Source organism: Neolamprologus brichardi, chromosome 5 (assembly GCF_056152115.1).
Source record: "Neolamprologus brichardi isolate AB-2024 chromosome 5, ASM5615211v1, whole genome shotgun sequence".
NCBI classification, from domain to species: Eukaryota; Metazoa; Chordata; class Actinopteri; order Cichliformes; family Cichlidae; genus Neolamprologus; species Neolamprologus brichardi.
In genome coordinates this window covers 24940891-24964588 of record NC_142108.1, presented here as the reverse complement: position 1 = coordinate 24964588, position 23698 = coordinate 24940891, and the positions used below count along the sequence as shown (strand labels likewise).

General features: G+C 38.9%; 1 protein-coding gene across 2 annotated transcripts; it reads left to right on the top strand.

Annotated features, from left to right (window-relative positions):
* The first annotated feature begins 210 nt into the window (after nt 1–210).
* Nucleotides 211–13246, top strand: rem1 (RAS (RAD and GEM)-like GTP-binding 1). 2 transcript variants are annotated; one of them, XM_006782941.2, is made up of 7 exons: nt 211–813; nt 1811–1927; nt 5580–5617; nt 5989–6368; nt 9587–9669; nt 11708–11927; nt 12034–13246. In XM_006782941.2, exons 4-7 carry the CDS (start codon nt 6023–6025, stop codon nt 12309–12311), a joined length of 927 nt encoding a protein of 308 aa, XP_006783004.1. In that variant the 5' UTR covers nt 211–813; nt 1811–1927; nt 5580–5617; nt 5989–6022; the 3' UTR covers nt 12312–13246. The 2 variants fall into 2 exon arrangements, with proteins under 2 accessions (XP_006783004.1, XP_006783003.1); XM_006782940.2 differs by lacking the exon at nt 5580–5617.
* Nucleotides 13247–23698: the final 10452 nt, after the last annotated feature.

The window sequence follows — 23698 nt, the reverse complement described above, 5'->3', positions numbered from 1 at the left end:
TACCAAAGCACAGGGAATTACAGTAGTCCAGACAGGAAGTAACAAAATCATGAATAACTTTTTCTAGGAACTTTGGGTTATTCAAATAAAATGGAAGCAAAAAGCATGACAATTGCAATTAGTCTACTCTGGCTTCTGGATCTGAATTAAGCCTTCACTGAATGCCTTAAACCTGCTCGTTTCCCACTGACCAGCAGGGGGCGACTCCTCTGGTCTGTTTGTACAGAAGTTTTGTAGTGTGGTGTTCAGTGTTTTCTTTTTGATCTTGTTCATCTGCATCCTCCGCTGCTACTCCATTTCAACTTCTTCCTCCTCACCTTAAGTGTCATTCCTGAACTAGTAAGGGTTCTAACATGAGAAATCCTAGATGAACTTGCTTATTTACTCTTAATATCGTTGGAACTGGTTATCATTTCAGATCAGACATAGGACCCTCCCATCTCCAGACAGCTAACAAGAACTAGCTAAACAACAACATAAAATTATAAGCTAACGTCGTGCCAGCTAACATTAGGTCCTAGAAACCCGAACGTCTTTAAGTACTTTTCTCACCAATCCATCTGTCGATCTCCTGCTCCCTTCTCCTGTCACTCGGGAACAAGAGATACTTAAACTCCTCCACTTGGGGCAGGAACGCGTCTCTGACCTCGGCTGTGAACTGTTCCAGTGCGAGCTGGAGGCCATTACCCAATGAAGCCAACAGAACCACGTCATCTGCGAAAGGCAGAGATATCCTTAAGTCTTAATTCATCATTTTAACTCACCAGGACTACTAGCTACTAATCCATACAAAACTGGCGACTTCATCAACTGGTAGGTAATAATGTGTTATTTTTGTCCCCTCCATGTCAATTTGGATATTTCCATTATGGAATTACCCCAATGGAGCAAACTACAACTTATACTTAGTGTTAGTACGTCGACAGGGTGGTGTCTCAAAACATATTTAACAGTTTGTGCTCCTACTGTGAATGAACTTCCTGTATTTTGTCAATACATGCAACTTGTCTTGCCTCAAACTACACATGACGAAATTCTTCAGCTGTGACATCAACATTTTATCACACAAACACTAAACAATGCCACAACATGTGGTTTTACCTGTATTAACTGGGGAAAAAATAGCCTCGGAGCTGAAAGATTTTTCTGCTAACCTAAAAATCAGCTGTTTTCATTCCTTAGAAAGGCAGTAAAATTATATCTTCAGTAGTTAGGGAGCTGATAAATTGCCATTAATAAACTGGTAAATGGACTGGTACTTACATAGCACCTTTCTACTCAATTTGAGCACTCAAAGCACTTTGTAAGTTTGTCTTATCTAAACCTAAGCAGAGTAAAAATAAGCCTGATATTTGGTCTCATTAGCATCCTTAAATTATTATTTCAATCATAGGATTAAACATGTTTAATATAAGCGTCCACCATTATAACATATGAGAGAAAATTAGAGCAAGTATTGTCTGTATCTTTTATTTCTATGTAACCAGAATTTTTTTTTAAAAAAAGTTATCATATCAATTGTAAACTAGACTATTCCAACTGAGCTGTTTTGTTACTCCAGACTGTGTCTTTTAGGTCAAACAGGAAGTGACCAAAATGTTTTCCTAAACCGCCTGCCCTCCACACTGATAAAACTCTCTCTCTCAAACACACACGCACACGCACACACACACACTCCCTCCTCAGATATCTGTTTCTCCTCTGCTGTCACTCTGAGACACACACACATACACACACACTGGGGGAGGTAGATAACCGTGATTCCACTGCTGAATTTTTAACGCTGTTGTGGAACTTTTTTTTTTTCTAGGCGGGTTACTGTGGCACCAGGGTACTGTTACACTGACAGAGTCAGAGAGACAGGGTTCAGTTCAGTTCTGTTGTTTACTGAAGCTGGACGGAAGCAGCTGTGCATGGAGTGTATATGGTAAGTCTCTCTATCTATCTATCCATAGACATGCTGTGTGTTTTGCCCTGTTTTTAGCTATTAGCCCTATAATAAACGAGTTTTAGATATTTCATTCAAAAAAACTTCACTTTCAGAGCTAAAATCATGTTTAGGGTTAGTTCTCATTCTTTCAGTTTGTTTGGTTTGCTTTAAGTAAAACCAAATAATGTTGTTCATCACTAGTCAAGTACAGTTATTTGGTCTGTATATTGTATGTATTACATGAGTGATTTGTTACTGCTCATCCTTAGCTTCAAGTTTATCAGTTTTGTAGGACTGGTGATGCTGTAACTTTTTCATTGCAACCAGCAGCTTTCACCTGGTCTGCCCGGCCTTCACCACCACTAACTGTTGTACTTGGCACCTTTAAATGTGTTAATTATTCATTATAGGAGGGTTTTTGTGTGTCTCTGCTCTCTGGTGCATAGGAGAAGTCGCTTTTGGTTCCTTCTTTGATCTCTAGCTATATTTTGGAATTGAGACTTAAGTTTGACATTTTCCAGAAGGTTTCTTGAGTTTATATGTTTTTAAGTTTGTAATTTTGATTCCCATCTGTGATGTTTGTTATAATAGTATTAATTGTCTCAATGCATTTGTTTTCACAGAGAAATCAAATTAAACAAAGTTTTGGGTTTCTTTAACTCATTTTAAACAAAGAATGACATGACTGAATGAAATGCATGAAGTATTGTGTATGATAGTGATACATGATACCACAGAATACATGGAGATGTAATGAAGGTGTAAATTTTGTCTGAAACTGCTATCACTGTACAAATTGTTCACAAATTTCTTAATTGGCAAGGGCATGTTATTTGTTGTGTTGTTCCCTAGCAAAGTGCTTTCTTCTGTACATAAATCAGTGAGTGAGGTCACTCAGACACCACTTCAAAAATGCATTTATTTAAAAAAAAAACAAAAAAAAAAACACTACATCAAAACAAACACTATTTAAGGTTAGCTCGGCAGCTATCTGTCCACAGGAAAGTTATCACATTTTAAGTCCTTCTATGGCCTTGCAATCTTTTAATAATCCCTAAAGATAATCAACTGTACTTTCAGGTTTTAATTTACTTGCGCGCAGACATATAGCCTGTATATAAATGATGGACAGTCACTATAAAGTCACTAATTTGTGGACACCTATTTTTAAGCAACAAGGTGAGCTTTTGGGCCATCATGATCATAGGTTTTTTAAACCACATGTCACGGGCGAGGGGTGGACGTCACTGAGAACGAAGTACTTTTGAAAACTTACTGAATGAAAATCATGTTGTCATAAATTTGACTTTAAATTAGCCACTGAGCACTCACAAGTAAATTGTCATTGTCACATGTTGTAAGCTGCAAACTAATTTTCTCCTGCACTTTATACAGCATACAATCAGATTTATTTTTTAAAACCAAAGCAGTGCTGACTGCTGGACATTAGAAAAAAATCCAGATATCCAGATATAAAGTTCTCATGAATTGGCATCACCTTTCTGATCTGTAGGCTCTTTCTATGCATTCACTGGCCATTGTATTAGGCACAGCTTTTCACCCACTCAAATATCTAATCACATAGCAGTCAACAACAGAAGAAAGGTCATTTAAGTGCCTTTAATGCATAATGGTTGTTGGTGCCAGATTGGCTAGTTTGAGTATTTTGGAGACTACTGATCTACAGGGATTGAATGGTCTGAAAAACAGAAAATATCCAGTGAGCTCTGGACAAAAATACCTTGTTAATGTCTGAGGTCAGAGGAGAAACAACTCAAATAAACACTGGTTATAATGATATGCAAATTTGCATCCCATTGAATCTTGAAGCAGATGAGTTGTAAAAACACAAGAGCACACCAAGTGCCACACCTGTCAGCTAAGAAGAGAAAATGGAGGCTAAAATTTGCACACGTTCACCAAAGTTGTAGAGTAAAAGACTGGAATAACATTTTCCTGTCCGGTGAATCAGGGTTTCTGCTATGACTTTTCAATGAATTTGGCGTAAACAATATAAAAACCATATATCCATACTGCTTTGTATTACCAGTTTATGCTGGCGGTAGTAGGGTTGTGATGGTATAAGGGGTGTTTTTCTTTGCACACTTAGGCCTCTTAGTACCGAGCATTGTTAAAACAGCACAGCCTACCTAGGTAGGCAAAAATGGAAGTTCAATCTGGTACTAGGTGTATCTAATAAACTGTCTAAGTGTAGTCTATAGTATCTTCATTAAAGACTGAAGTAGGGGTAGGCGATAGAAACGATATACGATAGAAACGATATAAATTTGGCCAACGATAGAGATTTTGACTATATCGCTCTATCGCAATAGCGCATGTTGATGATGTCATTATGCTGCGCCTGTTTTGGTGGAAAGCATCGCAGCAGCTAAAACCATTATCATCTGCAAATTATGGCAGGCGACAGTCATAGTAAAGAGATGAAGCACTTTTGAAATATGGGGAAAGCCAAAAACTGCGCTTCCTCCACTTCTGTAACATTGATTCATTAATGTTGAATTTTCTCGCCGCTGCTCTATTCCCATGTTGTTGCAGTATATTAATAACTAACCTCGTATTGTGGATGAATGATCTCAGTTGTTCTCCTGACTGAAGTTTGCCCTGTGTATAGCATCCTGCTATGCGATTGCATTTGTCTCTGACCACCAGAAACCCTCACGTTAATTTTTATCGAGTGGAAAAAAAGTTGGCGTTCATCCTCCAGCTTCACTGTGCTAATGTTATGCTAACATAGCTGTGTCGCTAGCAATCACGTAGCACATCATTATATACCAGGTAGTCCAACTTCAGTAACCCTGCAAACGCCACTGCTGTTTAGTTTTCTGTCTTCATTTATGTTGGAAGTGGTAGCAGAGCTGTACGTTTGAATTAGTTTCAAAAATCTCTCAGTCAGAACAGGGTATGTCATGTTTAGGTGTAAACTAGCGAGCTAACTTCCTGTTAACTTCTAACTCCGTTAAATGTAATAAATTCTGTTTTTATGGATGCATGGATGTAAAACTTAATTGTTACACCCGATAAAGCAGCAACGCTGATGATTTAATTAAAGATGAAATAATTTAGACCGTTTTTAACTCTTAGTGTTTGTTTGACTTTGGTACCTGAAGCGGACGGAGTTTTGGACCCAGATTACTCCGCGAAGCTCCTTACTACGGCAGCCGTAATGCTCTGACAATCCATCAAGCAGTGCAGCTTACCAAAGTTGTACTAAAACATTTTTTAACAGATTTCTGCACGCCACAATCGGTTCGAGGTCAGTAAGTTCAAGTAATTCATACATAAGGCACACTCTCAATTTTTGAGAAAATTAAAGGATTTTTAGTGTGGAAAATACGTTATACAGAAGAAAAGAATATATCGTGATATATATTGTTACCGCACGTGCATCAAATTATATCGCGATATGAATTTTAGGGAATATCGCCCAGCCCTAGACTGAAGCACTACTGCTAAAACCTACAATCAGTGAAATTAAAGATGAATGAAGTTAAAGATGAATTTGTATATATTGTTTCTGTTTTTAGCCACCATGTAATCCAATAATACAGCTGAGCTCTGAGAATTCAGATTAACTAAATAAACTTTTTTTCCTCTCTACAATATATCCTGACCACCATAACTTCCCCAGCTGTCACTGCCACAATCCCTCTGGATACACTTGTGGAGGTCAGTCTATAAAACCAGGCAGGAAATCCGGAGAACACAGTCACGCTCTCCTTTTGAAATACTGTTATTTATTTAACCTTTTATTTAACAAGGAAATCTCTGGTGCTTTATTATGCATTTTATAGTGTAGAGTAGTTAACATTATGCCACAAAAATAGACTACACTTTTAGCAGACAAATGAAGGTCTTGCTGTGTTTCTCCACCTGCTCTGGTCTAAACTTAAAAACAGAGTGCATTTCTACATCATTGTGGCAAAAACAGAGGTGGTTATTTGGGAAAGACAACAAATTGCCTCTCTGAAAAGGTTTGCAAGGACCTTTTTGGACCAGATTTTCCTTTGAACCATTAACAGTCTTATTTCCTCCCTCAGGCCCATCCTGTCCTAATGCCGTTACCGTAGGAACATGACCCTCAACACCCAGAGAGAGAAGGAGCCCCTCCAAAGGCGAGGCAGCACTCCAGTTCATCCCCTTTACCAGCAACCGCCTTGGATCCCCAGCAGCACCCAACCCAACCCAGAGCAGCCCCGTCCCCAGCGCAACCACCCCCCTCTGGGACAGTCAGCGTCCTACCACCCTGGAGACAAGTCCCTCCATTACCGTGCCCAGTGGAGTTCAGACTCTGATGATGACTCGCAGAGTGATTCGGACTGTGTTTACAGAGTAGTGTTGCTTGGTGATCATGGAGTCGGAAAGACTAGCCTCGCAGGAATCTTTGCCGGGATCACAGACAAGGATGAACAACCTGGAGGTGGGACATTATTATACTTGTTTTTTAAGTGCCTGGTGGTCATTACATCTAATTTGTCACACTTACTGATAGTTTTTAGTTAATTAAGATAGTTAATTAGTATTAGTAGTAGTAGTATAGGTGTTGTTTAATTTAGTTGACAGGGTTAAAGTTTCCCAAAACATGATGCCCAAAAAAATGGAAAATGATGGACCTAACACCTTTAGAAGTTCAATATTGTACAGAAAGAACATCTAGATTCTTTAAAATAAAGCCCTTTATAAACACTTTAGGCTTAAATAAACTATTTCAATTCAGTTAGGTATTTTACAGGTAGGATTCCTCCAGTCTTATTGGAGAACTTGTCAGAGGATTCAAGCAGTCTCTCTGTTTTCATTGTCTTCATATGATCCCAGACTAACTTCATGATGTTAACTCAGCCCCATAAGAACAAATGGAGATGTTACCCTTTGCTGCGTAATACCATAATGTCAAATCAAAAATGCTGCAAAGTTTTAGCACAAGCCACAGATATGTTAGGCCAGTCACTCCTAGGAAGTTTCTCCGTTTGTGGACATTAGCTCTCACCACAGATCGATAGAGTCCCAAAGCTTTAGAAATGGCTTTACGCCTTCCTAGACCGACAGATGAAGGACTTTGTTTCTCAGCTGTTCTTGAGTTTCTTTTGATGGTGGCTGCAAAGCTTTAGCACAAGCCACAGATATGTTAACTGACAACTGACTCTGTATAAATAGAAATTAGCCAAAAGGATTCCTTAACCACAGACAGTTTTTAACCATGCTTTCACAATCTTTTACACTCAGACTCAGTGCACTTTCTGTCTCTGACTTTGTTGTGAGATCAACCTTGGCTGGCCTGAAATTGATCATCTGTCACGTGTTGACTGGCCTCAGGCCATAATTGATAAGCTGCATCGATCAGGTGATAGTCTGACGTGATGCGAGGCGCAGAGTCTGTCTGCTGTTTTCAGAATGGTCATACATCCATGGGTTTACATGTTTTGTTTTGTTTTTGTTACTTTTGGGTTTTTTTGTTGGTTAATCACTGATTGGCCTTTTTATCTTTTCAAACTGATCTTTTATTTGCCTCCAACATCCATATAATTTGTGCGTAATTGTTTGATTTTCAGAGAGATGAATGCAAAAAGGCTTCTTTTCTGAGTAATTCATAGCACAGACATGACAGAGTATTATTCCAACGAAACATACAGAACATTTTGAAACATTAACATTTTGGCTTTTTTCTGTTTCATTTTTATGTGGGTTGTGCTGTCAGGGTTTACCTTATTGTTGTCTATTTTTGGTCCACCATGTTTTTTATTATTTTAGTCATAGCTCTAGGGATAACAGAGATGTTCAGCTGCATCTGTCAGTGCTCCACTTTGGTTCAAACTAAAATCTCTGGACTAGATTTGGGTGATCTCGCTATAGTCCAGTCAACACTGAGACCGAGGGACAGGTTCAGGCTCATGTTAGGGTAACACTATCCACCTTTCATGTTGCATAGTGTGTGCGACCCATACACAAAAAAGAAGCAGTACTGCTGCTGCAGCCTTATGTTCCAAAAAGGACAAAGAGGACAAACTAAATGTTACTGGTAAGAAAAAGAAAAACAGCCAAGGGAGTTTATTTCCCCCTTCAAACATAAAAAGAAAAAAATACACCATCAGGAGAATCTCCAGCTTGTTCACCTACAGCCTAATTTCTGAGCATAGCTTGACACATATTAGTTGAACATCTAACTTTTGCCTGCATTTTTTTCCTCTTTGCTTTCTTTACTGCTGCTTCAGTATGTTTGTATATGTGCAAAATGGAAAAACTGTCCACCCTAGACACACAGCTCAGTTTTTCACACATCCAATGAAAATGAAGTTGAGGAGAGGTTATATACTAGCATTTCTGAAAATGCACAGTTCCCTGCATTGCCCTCTAATTCAATATCAACCAATAGATTATGTTTTATAGATCAGTGTTGCTGCTCACATGCATTAATTTCAAAGAGGGCAGAGGGTTTTCCGGCGTTGACTGAGCAGCTCAATCTGATTCAAGTCCAGACTGCGACAAAGCCACACTTGCTGGTGTGTTCTTGATCATTGTCCTGTTCAATTGCACTTCAGTGTCAGGGCACAAGCTTGATGGCCAAACATTCTCATTCAGGAATTTCTGATAGAGAGCAGAATTCATGGTTCCATCAATTACGGCAAGTTGTCCAGGTCCTGTAGCAAAGCATCCCCAGACCACCACATTATGCTCACATTTGTCTGACTGTTGGTATGATGTTCTCATGGAATGCTGTTATTTTTATGCCAAAATGCTCAACTTTTGTCTTGTAAGTCCAAAGAATATTTTCCCAAAGTCTTGAGGACCATCAAGATGTGAGACAAGCCTGTGTGTTCTCTATGATTAGCAGTAGTTTTTGCCTTAGAGTTTTCCCATGGATGTCTTTTAGTCTCTTTCTGACTTTTGAATCATGAACTCTGACCTTAACTGAACCAAGTGAGGCCTACCGTTTGTTAGATGTTGTTCTGGGTTCTTTTGTCATCTCCTGGATAAGTCGCTGATCTGCTCTTGGAGTAATTTTGGTAGGCCGGTCACTTCTACGAAGTTTCTCCATTTGTGGATGTTAGCTCTCACCACAGATCGATAGAGTCCCAAAGCTTTAGAAACGGCTTTACGCCTTCCTAGACCGACATGAAGGACTTTGTTTCTCAGCTGTTCTTGAGTTTCTTTTGATGGTGGCATGGTGTGTTGGTTTTGATCTTTTAGCCTACTTAACTTCATTAAACAGATTTTATTTAAGCAATTTCTTGAGTCAACAGGTCTGACTGTAATCACTGATAAATCGGGATTTATCAAGGAGGGCAATTACTTTCACACAGGGCTGGATAGGTTTAGCTAACCTTTGTACTTTAAAAACTGTATTTTGTCTAATATTAAAATTTATTTGATGGTGTGAGACATTTAAATATAATGAATGAGCAAAAAAAAAAATCAACAAAGGGGCAAATATTTTTTCACAGCCCTGTAGGTGCTGATATCCTTTAGCCACAGCTGCTCTTCGGTACTTTCAGTGCCAATTAGCAAGTGTCAGCATGCAAACACGCTAAAATGCCAAACAAAATAAAAACCGACATGTGAGCCCATTAGCATGCCGATCACAGCGTTTAGCTCAAAAGCAGATTCTCAAACCTGTCTTTTTGTATTTATTGTATGTTACAGAAGACACATATGAGAGGACACTGACAGTAGATGGAGAGGAAACCACGCTCATCGTCATGGACAACTGGGAGAACGACAAACTGGTACAGTGTGTTAGTGTCAATATAGTAACTAAAACTAGAAAGTACATTTGGTTTATATCACTCATTGAAAAGTGCTTTTCAATAAAAGGATTTTACATAAAAAACAATAAGGAGCCTAAAAAAATCATGCTACATACATTCATGCTGTTTACATAAAATAACATATCCTCTAACCAAAATTGCAGATATCAGCAGTTTCTAAAAGATGAAAAAAAAACATATTGAAAGACAATTACAGAGTCTTGAAATGACAGCAAAGGCACCAGTGATCTGGAAGTAGGCTTAATGATCGGGATGTCACATGTCTACCACATACAGCATGGCTGTACATGACCATTTAAGGTTTTAAATATAAATAGTGCAACTTTACACTGGATTCTGTAGAGCACAGTGAGCCAGTGCAAGGCTGCCAACGCTGGAGTAATGTGATCTCTCTTTTTTGTCCCAGTAATTAATCTGGCTGCAGCATTTTGAACTAATTGCAAACCAGCAAGAGTGACTGACTAACTCTAGTATACAGTGCATTAAAGTAGTCCAGTCTAGGTAACAAAAGCATGCATAACCCTTTGCAGATCTAGTGGTTTAAAAAATTTATTTTAGTATGGAGAATGTTCTGAGCTGAAAGAAAGTTTTTAACCACAGCATTGATTCGTTTGTCGAATTTCACATTTTTTAAAAAGATTTTTCCATGGGTTTTAACCTCTATTTCATTAAAAGGGTAGTCAAAGATACCAGGTTAACCTCTCAGTTAAAAGTGGAGAGACAAACAATGATCTCTGTTTTGGACTCGCTCAGCTGCAGAAAACTGAGACATCCCAATTTTCTATACCCAAAAAGCCCTTATTGAGCCTTATTATGGTACAGTGATTTCCAAAATTCAAAGATAAATACAGCTGCAAGTTATCTGCACGACAATGAAAAGAGATATAATACTGAAAATAAAACTAAGAGATTAACAAAACTGACTTAAATAAAAAGCAAAAACTAACTAAAATAGCATCGTGTACATACAAAACAAACTAAACCAACAATGTATAGGAAATGTCTTTAGTTGCAGTCTGGTCAGATTGGGTAGCACAACAGCTTCTGTGAATCTGTTCATTAAGATGAGGATGTCAGTATTACTGTGTTTCAAATGTTTCCATTGTTTGGTTGTTTTTTTGGATCGCTCTGAACTCCTTAAATCATTTCATCTCACAGACAAACACTATGCTACAAAAACTACACTTTATTTAAAAAAAAATAAAAATTATTGTGGAAACTAAGCGACAGTTTGAAACTAAACTGAACTCAAAACCATGGTGTGTCCATGTGTTACAGAGTAAGGCTGTAGGGCAGGCCAGGAAATTTACAGTGTTTGAATCTCTGGGTTTCACAGGCACATAAAAAAACAATAACAATGGTAGGGAACTGTGTCGAGATGATAATATTTTTTTTTAAAACAAACTTTTCCTATGTTGATTAAGGTTTTATTTTAGGATCTCTAAAACATAAACTTGTCACTTTAAAACAGCAAAATGAATTTTACCAAAAGAAATAAGATATGGTTGATAAAAAAAAAAAAAAAAACTACCACAAAAACTAAACATCTCAAGGAGTGCACAAATACAAATAATATGAATACGTGTGTCAGTAAGTTTGTTTTTTTCACATTTAATGTGAAATTCAGAACAAAGTGTTCTGTTGGAGCAAATTTCATAACCAAATTTAACAAACATGTTGCAAATGACCTGAAATGTACTAAAAAGCCTGTACAATAAAGTTCTTTCTACCTTGGTACCATTAAAAAAAAAAATTCTTGAGCTGCAAAGCAGTATAATTTATAGTGGCCATTTGCATAGCTTTCTGGTTATGCGTAGAGGATTATGAGCTAAACCAGTGCAGGGGCTACAGACGTGTGCAGTCGAAGTCCTCAAAAAAGCTGGACAACTTTGTCCAGCACAAGCAGCTTAAGAAGTAGGCATTCATTATGTGAGTATTCACAAAGAAGCTGATAAGATCTGATTTAAAGTCTGGGTTCAACCTTCTCTGTGTTTAGGTTTCCTGTCAGGAGGGGGAGGATGGCCCCTCTCACAATGACTGTCTGAAGGTGGGGAGTGCTTACGTCATCGTCTACTCGGTCACCGACCGCTCAAGCTTTGATTCTGCTGCTGAGCTCCGCATCACGCTCCGACGTACCCGCCAGGCCGAAAACCTTCCCATCATCCTCGTAGGAAACAAGAGTGACTTAGTCCGATCGAGAGAAGTTGCTGTGGAAGGTGGAGTGCAAGTGCAAGACGTACATAAAAACACATAAAAACCACAAAAGTACTAATAATGAATTCATGCTACTATATTAATATGTCTGTGTGCATTTATCCCCAGAGGGCCGAGCATGTGCAGTTGTGTTTGACTGCAAATTCATTGAGACGTCAGCGTCGCTTCAGCACAACGTGACCGAGCTATTTGAGGGCGTGGTCCGACAAATCCGCCTTCGTCGAGACAGCACCGAGGCCATTCAACGCAGGCGCTCCGTTTATAAACGGAAAGAGAGCCTCACTTGTAAGGCCCGGCGCTTCCTGGACCGACTGGTGGCACGTAACAACCAGCGCATGGCAGTGAAAGTGCGGTCCAAGAGCTGCCACGACTTGGCCGTTCTGTGAATTTGTCCGCCAGCAAGTTTTTTTGACTCACTAGAGCTCTCTCTGGTCGTGATAATGTGGACGTTAGAGTCTCCGGTGATTCTAACGCGCAGCGCCAGACAAGTTCAGCAGTGAACTACATTAGCAGACAGTAACATAGTCACTATGATCCTGTTGATCATGTTTGAGCATCTGGTGTTAACATTTGTGGAACTGTAACAGCAGATGACTTAAATATTGAGATACCAAACAGTTAAGTGTTCAATGTTCATTGTGAGAGTGTGTTCAGTGTGTGTGGATCATGTAATGTAGTTTCCACTGTGTCGCTTGTGTTGTTTTCCTGAGGTTTTGACTGTTTTTAGTTCCCCACTGTGCAGAATAAAGTCTTAATTAAGTCTTAAAGGAATAGTAATCTCAAAATCACATTTTTCACAAAGAACATGATATTGATATGTTATTATTTTTGATGATGCCATATTTGTTTCCAAGTTAACTGCTTTTTTGAAAATTATTTGAATTTACTAACTGCTTTTTGTGTCTATTTTTAAAGGATGCATTTGGCCACTGTGACATCAACTCAGACTGTCACTTGGTTTTTGAAACCAGTGATGTCCATAGTTAGAAAATGGAGTGTTAGACAGCTTAGTTAACAAGCTAAATCCACAAGACCTGTAGCATCATAGCACAGATGTAGATTCCTGCTGATTTGAGTTTTCACTCACCAACTCAACAGCACCCTATTGAATAGGGTGTGGTCTTATTAGACAACAATCAATTCTACTGTAAATTTAAAAACCTCCAACAGGACATAAACACTGCAAACATGGTGAAAAAGTCAATTTCACTGACTTGAATAAGAAGAGCTGTGGTGTGAAAACAGATACCAGATATTGCCTGTGTTGGTACACCTCAACTTTAAGCCCTAAAATTGAAAAGGATTTTTTAAAATCATCTAACCACCAATGGTGGATGGATGATTGCCATTTTAAGCGCCAATCTCCAAATTTTCTTCTTAATACCTGAAATTTGATCAGAATTTGGCTCTTCTGCTTTCTCGTCTATTATAAGCTGCTAACATTAGCTATTTTAGCTAACTAGCGTAAGCCAAGCACTGGCGCATCAGAAACTAACATTAACTAACATTTTGTTGGGTTAAAGGTTAAATTTGAAAAAGCAAAGGACACACACACAGTGTACACAGTTTCATATTTGTTTTCAGAGGGTACAGTTTCATTTATTTTGAAATATACTACTTAAAATTCTCATCCGATTTACTCTTTCCCTCCAGTTAAAATCTTTTCTCTGCAGGAGACCCAGTGATCAAATCTGTGTTTCACTTCACATAAACACACTGTCAGGCCTCCTGGATATTTACTGTTGTCTTGTGAGCTGTGGCCCATTGAAGAAGAGTTTGTTTACTGAGAGGTCGCCATGACGACACAGTCACATCTTGACATCTCTGTATGGTTGACATAAAGCAGGTGAGTGTTTGGGATGGTGACTTTTTATGGGATTGAACCTAACATCTACCTGCTGGAAACACATAGTACTTACAGCAACTCCTAGTTTCCACTGTTAAAATATGAATATTGTGAGCACAAGTAAGACAGACATGAAGGATTATGGATATGCAACCAACACGGATGTACCTGCATGCAAGCCTCCAAAAAAAATATATGATTGACTGGTTGAAAAGCAGGTTGTAATGCAGAGAGAGCAACAACAAAGACAAAAACAATATTTTACTTCAGGAGCTAATTTAAGGGACCAGTTGTCCCACATATTTTTGACACTGCCCCCTGGTGACAGTGCACAGCTACTACATAGACAAAGGCCTGAAAAACTCTAAAACCACTTTACGCCACAGGCCACATACAGCCCACTTTGATCATAAGTTGGGCTCTTTTTCTACACGATAAATAAAAGCCTGCTGTGACAAATCAAAACATCTGTCAGCATGACTCTTTGGACTTACATTGTAATAAAAAAATAAAATTACAGAAATAGTTCCTGCAGCTAATTTCCCAGACTGTCCGGTTTGTTGTTGTTGTTTTGTCTTCTTTCTTTTTTTTCTTGTTCTGTAAAAAGTGAACAAGAGAAATTTTTCTGTTTTTCACAAAGTTACAGAGGTTTTATTATACACATAGCTAAGCGTTTTGCAGTTTGACATAATTTGTAAAAGTTGAAATTTCCTTGAAATTGAATAGCAGAATTTTTTGTCAGAGGTCATTTTTGGAGGGGGAAAAACAACAAAAAAACAGTGGCCAACAACACTGTACACAACAGTAGAGTGGTAATAAGCAAACAAATAATGCAGAAAATAGATCTCTTAAGGAAAACTGGTCTCAAAGCAAACAGAGAGAGCTATGCAGGAAGTGCACTTTTATCGTGGTCAAATTCAGGGAATTCATTACAATGTTTTTCAAACGTGAAGTGTAGTTGTGGTCTTCTTTTGCTGTTGGTTCGCACTTTGTGTTTACATCTTTTTGTAGAATCTGTTTACTTGGACTTTAATTGTTTGCTGTTTTAGCTGTTCAGCGGTTGTTGAAATGGTTTTGTGAGCTTTTAGCTGATATTCTGACATTTCTGTCAATACCACACATGTCTATATTTAAATAACAGATCCAGCAGTATATCGTGTTAAACCAGATGTTCTCCCTCTCGCCTCAGAGAGGTACAGAGATTGGGGTTCAACAGGTTAATTGTTTATTGCTTAATTACTTTGAGTAGTATGAATAGCCATTAGGAAGTTTTTTATAAGTAGGAAAAGCTGAAAACTTATGAAAATACAGTTAAAAGTCCAAAATGTTGTGCTTGTTTGTGGTGAGCAGCAGATCAAGCAAATTAAGAATTAAAAATGGCTTCAAGCGCACATTCAGGCCTGTGAGACTCATTTAAACACTCAGACACTGAGCCATGGCTCTGTGCTACATGCACATATTTCTGCATTTCTGCTATTCAAAGTAGGGCTGAAGATTCGGTTCCCAGATACCGACAGGCCATTAATAACTGACATGAAATTATCATGCAGGATGGATATAAGTCTATCGTACAGGGCCATATGTTTGACACCTCTGAACTTCACCGTCTCAGCGACATATATTCAACTCCTTTAATCAGGTTTTACTGTAAGATTTACTAAAAGATTTAAGCTTAAAAAATAAAACTTAAAAATTAGGTTGCTACACATTGTCATACTTCTAAATATTGGCCATTCAAAGGAAGGTTTTAGTTATATTTTTTTAACTGTGACTCATGCAAAGCTACTCTTGTGGTGTTCTAGAATAAAAGGATGGCACTGGAGTAGGTCATTTTATCACACCCAAGGCAATTTTCACTGAATCAGTTCAAGTCAATTCAGTTATTATTTATTTATACAGCACCAAATCACAACAACGGTCACCTCTAGTTGTTTTATACCATAAGGTAAAGACCCCATGACCGAGCACTTTGCAACAGTAGGAAGGAAAAACTCCCTATTAACAGGAAAAGTCCCTATAACCGTCTCAGGGAGGGAGGGGGGTTCTCTGCAGCAAACAGCTGGAGGGTGAAGGGAAAGAAAAACAAGAGAAAGAAGAGGTGAGGAGAGGGGAAAAGAAGTTATCAGTGCATCACATGAAGTCCTGAAGCATAGACATACTACACTGTTATTCAAATTTTCCTTTGGCTAAAATCCTGCAAAATAAAAGTAGTGTTCAAAAAACATTATTACAAAAAGAAAAAGAAAAAACTGTCTTTAGCAGCATAACTAAAGGATGGGTTCAGGGTCACCTAATCCGTAACTATAAGCTTTATCAAAAAGTAAGCTTTGAGTCGATCTTAAAAGTAGAGAGGGTGTCTGTTTCCTGACAGCTGGTTCCACAGACGAGGGGCGTGAAAGCTGAAAGTTCTGCCTCTTTTCTTCTTTAATAAACTCTAGAAACCAGAAGAAAGCCTGTGGTCTGACAGCACAGAAAATATGGTACTATGAGGTATGTGAGATATGGTGAGGACTAATTATTCATAACTTTTTATCATGCCGCACATCATGAATGTGTAGCACTTTGCTATTTAGCACTAAACACAAGTTTGAGTTTTTACTGCTTATCCTGGTGTAAAATGCTATTGAGTCACTGCTGAGGTATTTCACTCAAAGCTAAAGATCACAGACTGTTGGCGATGCTCAAAGAAAAGTAAGACTAATGAACCAGTCACTAAAAAATTCACAGAATTGAAGCCGACATGCTGTGAAATAACATCAAGCAGCTTTCCATCAGCAGCAGTTTATCTGGAACCCACATCGACAGGGTGGTCGTCCCAGTTTTTCCTGATCAAATATCCTATCTGTTTATTGATCAGGCATTCCAGTGACATACATTTACACAAATACACACACTCACTTACACACTGCAGCTGTACAGGGACAGTAGATGGAGGAGGGCTGTTGAACATTGATTTGATGAGGGTAATGGAAAGAATGCATGACTCTGCTCAACCCGGATGACACATACACACACTCATGCTCACAGGCGCACACACACCACACACACACACACACACACACACACAATGAGGTGTAAACATCCTCTCAGTGGAGGAGGACCAGACTCTGAACTGTGAGTTCAACTCCCTCCTGAATCTGTTATGAATAGAAACTTTAAAGTGACTTATTATGCTTATATCTAGCGCCATCAGTTTTTATTCCTAAATTCTTCCAGAGTAGTAGAGAAACACGTGGCTATATGACGAATATTCCCACTCATTTACATTGTACAGAACCAACAATAGACAAAAACTGTCCAAAACTTGAACACTTTGAGTATCCTGAAGCTTAAGATTTTCACTCAGAGAATACGTGTGCATGTACTTTTTTCAGCTGCTCCCTTTAGTGGTCACTACCAGAGATGGGCAGCGTTACTGTAATCCGATTACTTTTTTCAAATAACGAGTAAAGTAAGGGATTACTATTGCAAAAACGGTAATTAGATTACCGTCACTTTCCCGTAAGCACGCTGCGTTACTGCGTTACTAAAATCGTGATTTTTTTTGCGAGAATGTCTCATGACAGTGATGTAAGCGAGTGTGACGTTCGTGGCAACAGCTGTGTGCAGATCAACAATGGATAATATATCGATGTAATGGGAAATTCACAGAGAAACTCGCGGATTCTTCCGCTGACCGCTGCGGCACACCTGCACCAGGGTAAACCTCCGCCTACCCCACTCCTGCTTTACAGGTGAAAATAGAGCAACAGGACCGCTAGTCTTTGACTTTATTTATTTTCTGCTGTGTTTTACTTGCATCTATTTGAAAGAGTGAATGTAAACACACACAAAAAAATATATTTATGTGCTGGAATGTGCAGAATATAGGTTTAAATGTTAAACAATATTCTTCCAGTCAGAGAATGTTGCATATAATTAACTTTTTGCTTGATGCATAAAGTTAAAAGATTAAAACTAATAAAACAAGTTTTAAAAAGAGACTTTTCCATTTGATTACATTTTGTATGATGGATTATGCAGAAAAAGTAGAATTGGGCTGAATGACCTATTGCTTTATCACCTATTCAGGTTGTAAATCGTGTTTTTAAAAAGTAACTAAGTAATTAATTACTTTTGAAAATAAGTAATCAGTAAAGTAACGGGATTACTGTTGGGAGGAAGTAATCAGTAATTAGTTACTGATTACTTTTTTCAAGTAACTTGACCAACAGTGGTCACTACATCTGCCTCCATCTTACCTATTCCCAGCATCCTCGCCTGTCACACCAACATTCCCCATGTCCTCCTTCACTACATCTATGGCACTTATCTGTGGTCTTTCTCTTTTCCCCCTGCCTGGCAGCTTCATATTTAACATTCTTTCCCCAATATATCCACTATCCCTCCTCTGCACATGTCCAAACCATCTCAGCCTTCCCTCTTGAAAATTGTCTCCAAAATCCTCAACCTGAGCTGAGCCTCCGCCTCTGATGTACTTATTTCTAATCTGATCCATCCTGGTCACTCCCAATGAAAATCTTAGCATCCTCATGTTTGGTTTGGCAAAGATTTTATGACGGATGCCATTCCTGATGTAACCTTCCTTATTTATCTAGTCTTGGGACCGGCACTTAAAGTAAACTGTCTTGCGTCCCTCCCTGTAGCTAGCTTATTACTTGTACTTGCACTGATGTCATTATTTAAAGCTTTGGTCATGTTTAAGATAAGTGTCTACCAGTAGACACTTATCTTTGTACTTACACTTGTAACAGGAGAAATCCCAAGCATGCATAATAGGTCCACCACCAGCAAAAACAGATGACGCCCACATAAGGAGTCAGCCAGAGTGACAGAGGCTGAAACAGTGCAGCCAACCAGCACACCACATATTATGCCTCAAGTGTCTTAATATTGCTTTTGCGCTTATCATCTGGGTGGGTTACATCTACTTGTTTTGGTTTAGGAAAAGATCACATTTTTGGCTCGCAATCTAAACCCTACATGTTGCTAAAAAGCATCCAGTGTGTTAACATGTGGCTAAGGCATCCTGCCTTTAAAGTCTCTGGTGAGCTATGATGAGTAAAATAGTCTCTGCTCGGCCCTTTGTTCTTTTACCTGTAAAATCATGAAACACTGTACATGGCTAATTGCTGAGCAACAGGCAAACCTGAATGTCACAGACTGAGAGAAACCCTCTGTGGGTATATCTGCACCTTAACACGCCGCCACTGACCTCAGGCTTATTCTTAATACTATTTCAAACATTTGCGTTTGATTTGCGACATGGAGTACAGAAGAGAGAAAATCAAGCACTCGCCTGTGTTTATTTAAACTGAACAGTTTCCACTCTGTATGTGTCCATGTCTCTGGTTCAGTGTGCAGACATCAGTCCTGTAACTCTGCCTCTTTATTCACTGTGACACGATGAAGATCTACAGGAATGTAAACTGACTGCAGTTTAGCTTCATGATACTGTGGCTCCACCTGCTGGCTGAATGTTGGTTGCAAAAGACCTTCATGATGTTTTCTTTAAAGATGTAGCCATTTTTTGAGTTGTTGGTTTTTGTTTTGTTTTTTTTGTTTTTGGGGGGGGGGGGGATAAAAAAAAGTTTTGTAATTACTTCTAGCAAACTGATGACATACATGTAACCCAGTTCCTGGAACCTGCCATATGGCCCCGCCCCTACATCTTTTTTGTTTTTGTTTTTTTACCTGTCCAGCAGTTGTAGCAAGCAGAATCATGGTCTGAATGCTTTGTTGACCCAAACTTATTTACTTTCCCAAGAGGAGCACCATAGTGTTTTAATTGTTTTTGTTTAATTAATTAATTAATTTCTATTATTGGTGTTATTATCTGTGTGGATATTATGCTGGAGCAGACAAGGAATAAAGGCCAGATTGGCAAAAATAGAAGACAACAGGGGGAAAGGGGGGATGGAAAAAAGGACAGAAAAGAAGGGGATGGGGGATGACACAAACGGACATGCGGGGTTTGTGATGAAATGTACTTCATAAATGAGGGTGAGAGACTACAGCAATGCACTCATGCCCCCCAAGGGAGCCAGAGACGGACAGGAAACCCACAAGAAACCGGATGCCGACGGACCCCAAGTAAGCTGAAGATCTGAGGCCACATGTCCTGATGACAAACGTGTGTCCACCCCAGGGAAGCCAAGGGAAAGGGAGGTCCCAGACGTCTTGATGCATGCTCAATCGTCCAGGTAAGGAAATGCCACCTTGATGCAGCGTTTTCAGTGGGAGAAACGTTTCATAACTCATCCAAGTGACTTCTTTAGTCTAATCTGACTGCAGGTTTCCCAACTTTATAAACAATACATTGCACAGTGACTGAAACTAGCACTACTGAATGAACAATTTTCCTGGAAGGTCAGTTCCTTGATGATTAATCAATCACTAATCAATCCGTCCCAGATGGAGCTCCCACAGCAAAAGGCATGAGTGCCAGGGGACTACAGGCAGCGGGCAACTGACCCTGCGGCAAGCCGAGGATAGGGCCCCGAGAACCCCCCAACACAACAGGTTATGACTTTATGTCAGCTAATGTTAGACTCGAGTGTCCTAAAAATAACACTTTCCTTCTGATAAATAAATAGTTTGACCACATTCTCATACAGTATGAGAGTTTATTAAATTAGTGTCAAGTTCAACCGTGTTAGATCCACTTGAAAGACATTTTCAGTAATACTGGCTAACAGCAGCTAACAGTGGAAAAAAGGGGGGCTTACAAACAGAACATTTAAGGATATCCTCAACAACATATGAAGTAGAACAGTGTCTTTGACTGGCATTAGACTCCTTTTAAAACGTTTTAGAGCCTCCTCTAGAGTAAATAGATGAGACTCACCTGGCATATCAAGGTAAACAGCTAATTGACAACCTTGCAGACCTAAACAAAAAAAAATATGATAGGACAGATCTGAGGAACCCCAGTTTTTGCGGTGACTTGGGGGTAAAAACGCATACTGCAAAATATGTATTTGCTATTGAGTCCATTTTTTGGTTTGTTTGTTCTTGTTTTCTTGTTTTTTGCTGACTAAAGCACATTTGTCCTACAACAGCCATTATAGCTAGGCGGTAAGAAAACAGAAATCAGTGGACTGCAGTTTGTAATCTTGTGACCTCTAGTGGTAAGAATTTACACACTTTAAACTGAAAAAGTTGCATTTCTCTTTAAATACACGAGTTTGTAAAAGCAATACACAAACAAAAAAGTCTGATTTACTTTATGTTTTTCATTCTCCCACAATATGTTCATTCATATATGGCCTCTCAGTTTTGCTTTTCTGCATTTGGTGCAAATGCAAAAGAAAAACATTTTGAAGATGTCCCACAGTTAAGACGTGGGTCTAATTATTGTAGTATTTATTCTTCTCATCCTGTTTAACATTTAATTTCTATCTTTGTTTATCTATTTTTTCTGTCTTTTCCTTAACTACCACCGCCTTTGCCACTGACGTAGTGTATAGACTGTAATTTGCCCTGTATCATACAGACACACCGAACACGTTGCGCTTTTGCGCAATTTGGTCCTGATGTTCCCAAGCCAGGAAAGAAAAAGACGGAGATTCTGAGCTCATCAGATTCTCAGAGAAGGCATTTTATGTTTTGATCCAGGAGCTGAAACTGTACGATGGCCGCTTTTGAACGTATTTCAAGATGTCAGAGTGCAGTTTAAGCTCTTGTTAGCAGAGTGGGGACCACACACCTGAGAAGGCCTATTTAGCTGTGTGCCTGAGGCCAAATAGTTGTTGTTGTTGAGTGGTAGTTTACTATTAAAATTATTTTACTATTTCCGTTTCATTGTATATTCAGTACATGCACGCGATTTGAGCTATGCTGGTTGCGAAATGCAGTGTTCTGATTGGTTAGATCTGTTTCGAAACATCGGGAAAATCGAGCTTGGTCGGTGTGAACAGCTGCATGAAGAATAGATGAGTCCGAAAAATACTTACAAATATTACGAAATATATATTTCGTGCGAAATATAAAATACGCATGAAATATTCGCACAGATTTTATGTGTGAAAGTTTCTTAAACATGTAGAAAAGTCCAACATGGATCGAGGGGGGGAGGGGGGAGAGAGGCTACGAGGGCGGATTATGAGAAATGACTTTTCAGGAATGTCGGCGCCTCCTACTAACCTGAGAACAATTTTACTTGAATAGAAAAGCTGTGCAAACACGTCTGGAGAAGAAAAAACAGCTTCTGACACGTTACTTGTTGGTATGTTTGCAATCGATAGAGGCAGGGCTTCATTTCCTTTCTGTCACAGAGGAGACACAGAAGAAAACAGAGCCGCTATTGTTCTCTCTGACCAAATATCAAATTTTCAGGTAGACTAAGAATAGTTTTAATTCTGTCTTTATATTTATTCTTTACCCTCAGTGTCAAGTGTCAAGTTCAACCGTGTTAGTTCCACTTGAAAGACATTTTCAGTAATACTGGCTAACAGCAGCTAACAGTGGAAAAAAGGGGGGCTTACGAACAGAACATTTAAGGATATCCTCAACAACATATGAAGTAGAACAGTGTCTTTGACTGGCATTAGACCCCTTTTAAAACGTTTTAGAGCCTCCTCTAGAGTAAATAGATGAGACTCACCTGGCATATCAAGGTAAACAGCTAACTGACAACCTTGCAGACCTAAACAAAAAAAAATATGATAGGACAGATCTGAGGAACCCCAGTTTTTGCGGTGACTTGGGGGTAAAAACGCATACTGCAAAATATGTATTTGCTATTGAGTCCATTTTTTGGTTTGTTTGTTTATTTGTTTGTTCTTGTTTTCTTGTTTTTTGCTGACTAAAGCACATTTGTCCTACAACAGCCATTATAGCTAGGCGGTAAGAAAACAGAAATCAGTGGACTGCAGTTTGTAATCTTGTGACCTCTAGTGGTAAGAATTTACACACTTTAAACTGAAAAAGTTGCATTTCTCTTTAAATACACGAGTTTGTAAAACCAATACACAAACAAAAAAGTCAGATTTACTTTATGTTTTTCATTCTCCCACAATATGTTCATTCATATATGGCCTCTCAGTTTTGCTTTTCTGCATTTGGTGCAAATGCAAAAGAAAAACATTTTGAAGATGTCCCACAGTTAAGACGTGGGTCTAATTATTGTAGTATTTATTCTTCTCATCCTGTTTAACATTTAATTTCTATCTTTGTTTATCTATTTTTTCTGTCTTTTCCTTAACTACCACCGCCTTTGCCACTGACGTAGTGTATAGACTGTAATTTGCCCTGTATCATACAGACACACCGAACACGTTGCGCTTTTGCGCAATTTGGTCCTGATGTTCCCAAGCCAGGAAAGAAAAAGACGGAGATTCTGAGCTCATCAGATTCTCAGAGAAGGCATTTTATGTTTTGATCCAGGAGCTGAAACTGTACGATGGCCGCTTTTGAACGTATTTCAAGATGTCAGAGTGCAGTTTAAGCTCTTGTTAGCAGAGTGGGGACCACACACCTGAGAAGGCCTATTTAGCTGTGTGCCTGAGGCAAAATAGTTGTTGTTGTTGAGTGGTAGTTTACTATTAAAATTATTTTACTATTTCCGTTTCATTGTATATTCAGTACATGCACGCGATTTGAGCTATGCTGGTTGCGAAATGCAGTGTTCTGATTGGTTAGATCTGTTTCGAAACATCGGGAAAATCGAGCTTGGTCGGTGTGAACAGCTGCATGAAGAATAGATGAGTCCGAAAAATACTTACAAATATTACGAAATATATATTTCGTGCGAAATATAAAATACACATGAAATATTCGCACAGATTTTATGTGTGAAAGTTTCTTAAACATGTAGAAAAGTCCAACATGGATCGAGGGGGGGAGGGGGGAGAGAGGCTACGAGGGCGGATTATGAGAAATGACTTTTCAGGAATGTCGGCGCCTCCTACTAACCTGAGAACAATT

Coding starts and splice junctions, on each gene's coding strand:
- rem1 (XM_006782940.2), top strand. CDS start 6,023: ATGACCCTCAACACCCAGAGAGAGAAGGAGCCCCTCCAAAGGCGAGGC. Junction 6,369..9,586: donor CAAGGATGAACAACCTGGAG/GTGGGACATTAT, acceptor TGTATGTTACAG/AAGACACATATGAGAGGACA. Junction 11,928..12,033: donor GAGAGAAGTTGCTGTGGAAG/GTGGAGTGCAAG, acceptor ATTTATCCCCAG/AGGGCCGAGCATGTGCAGTT.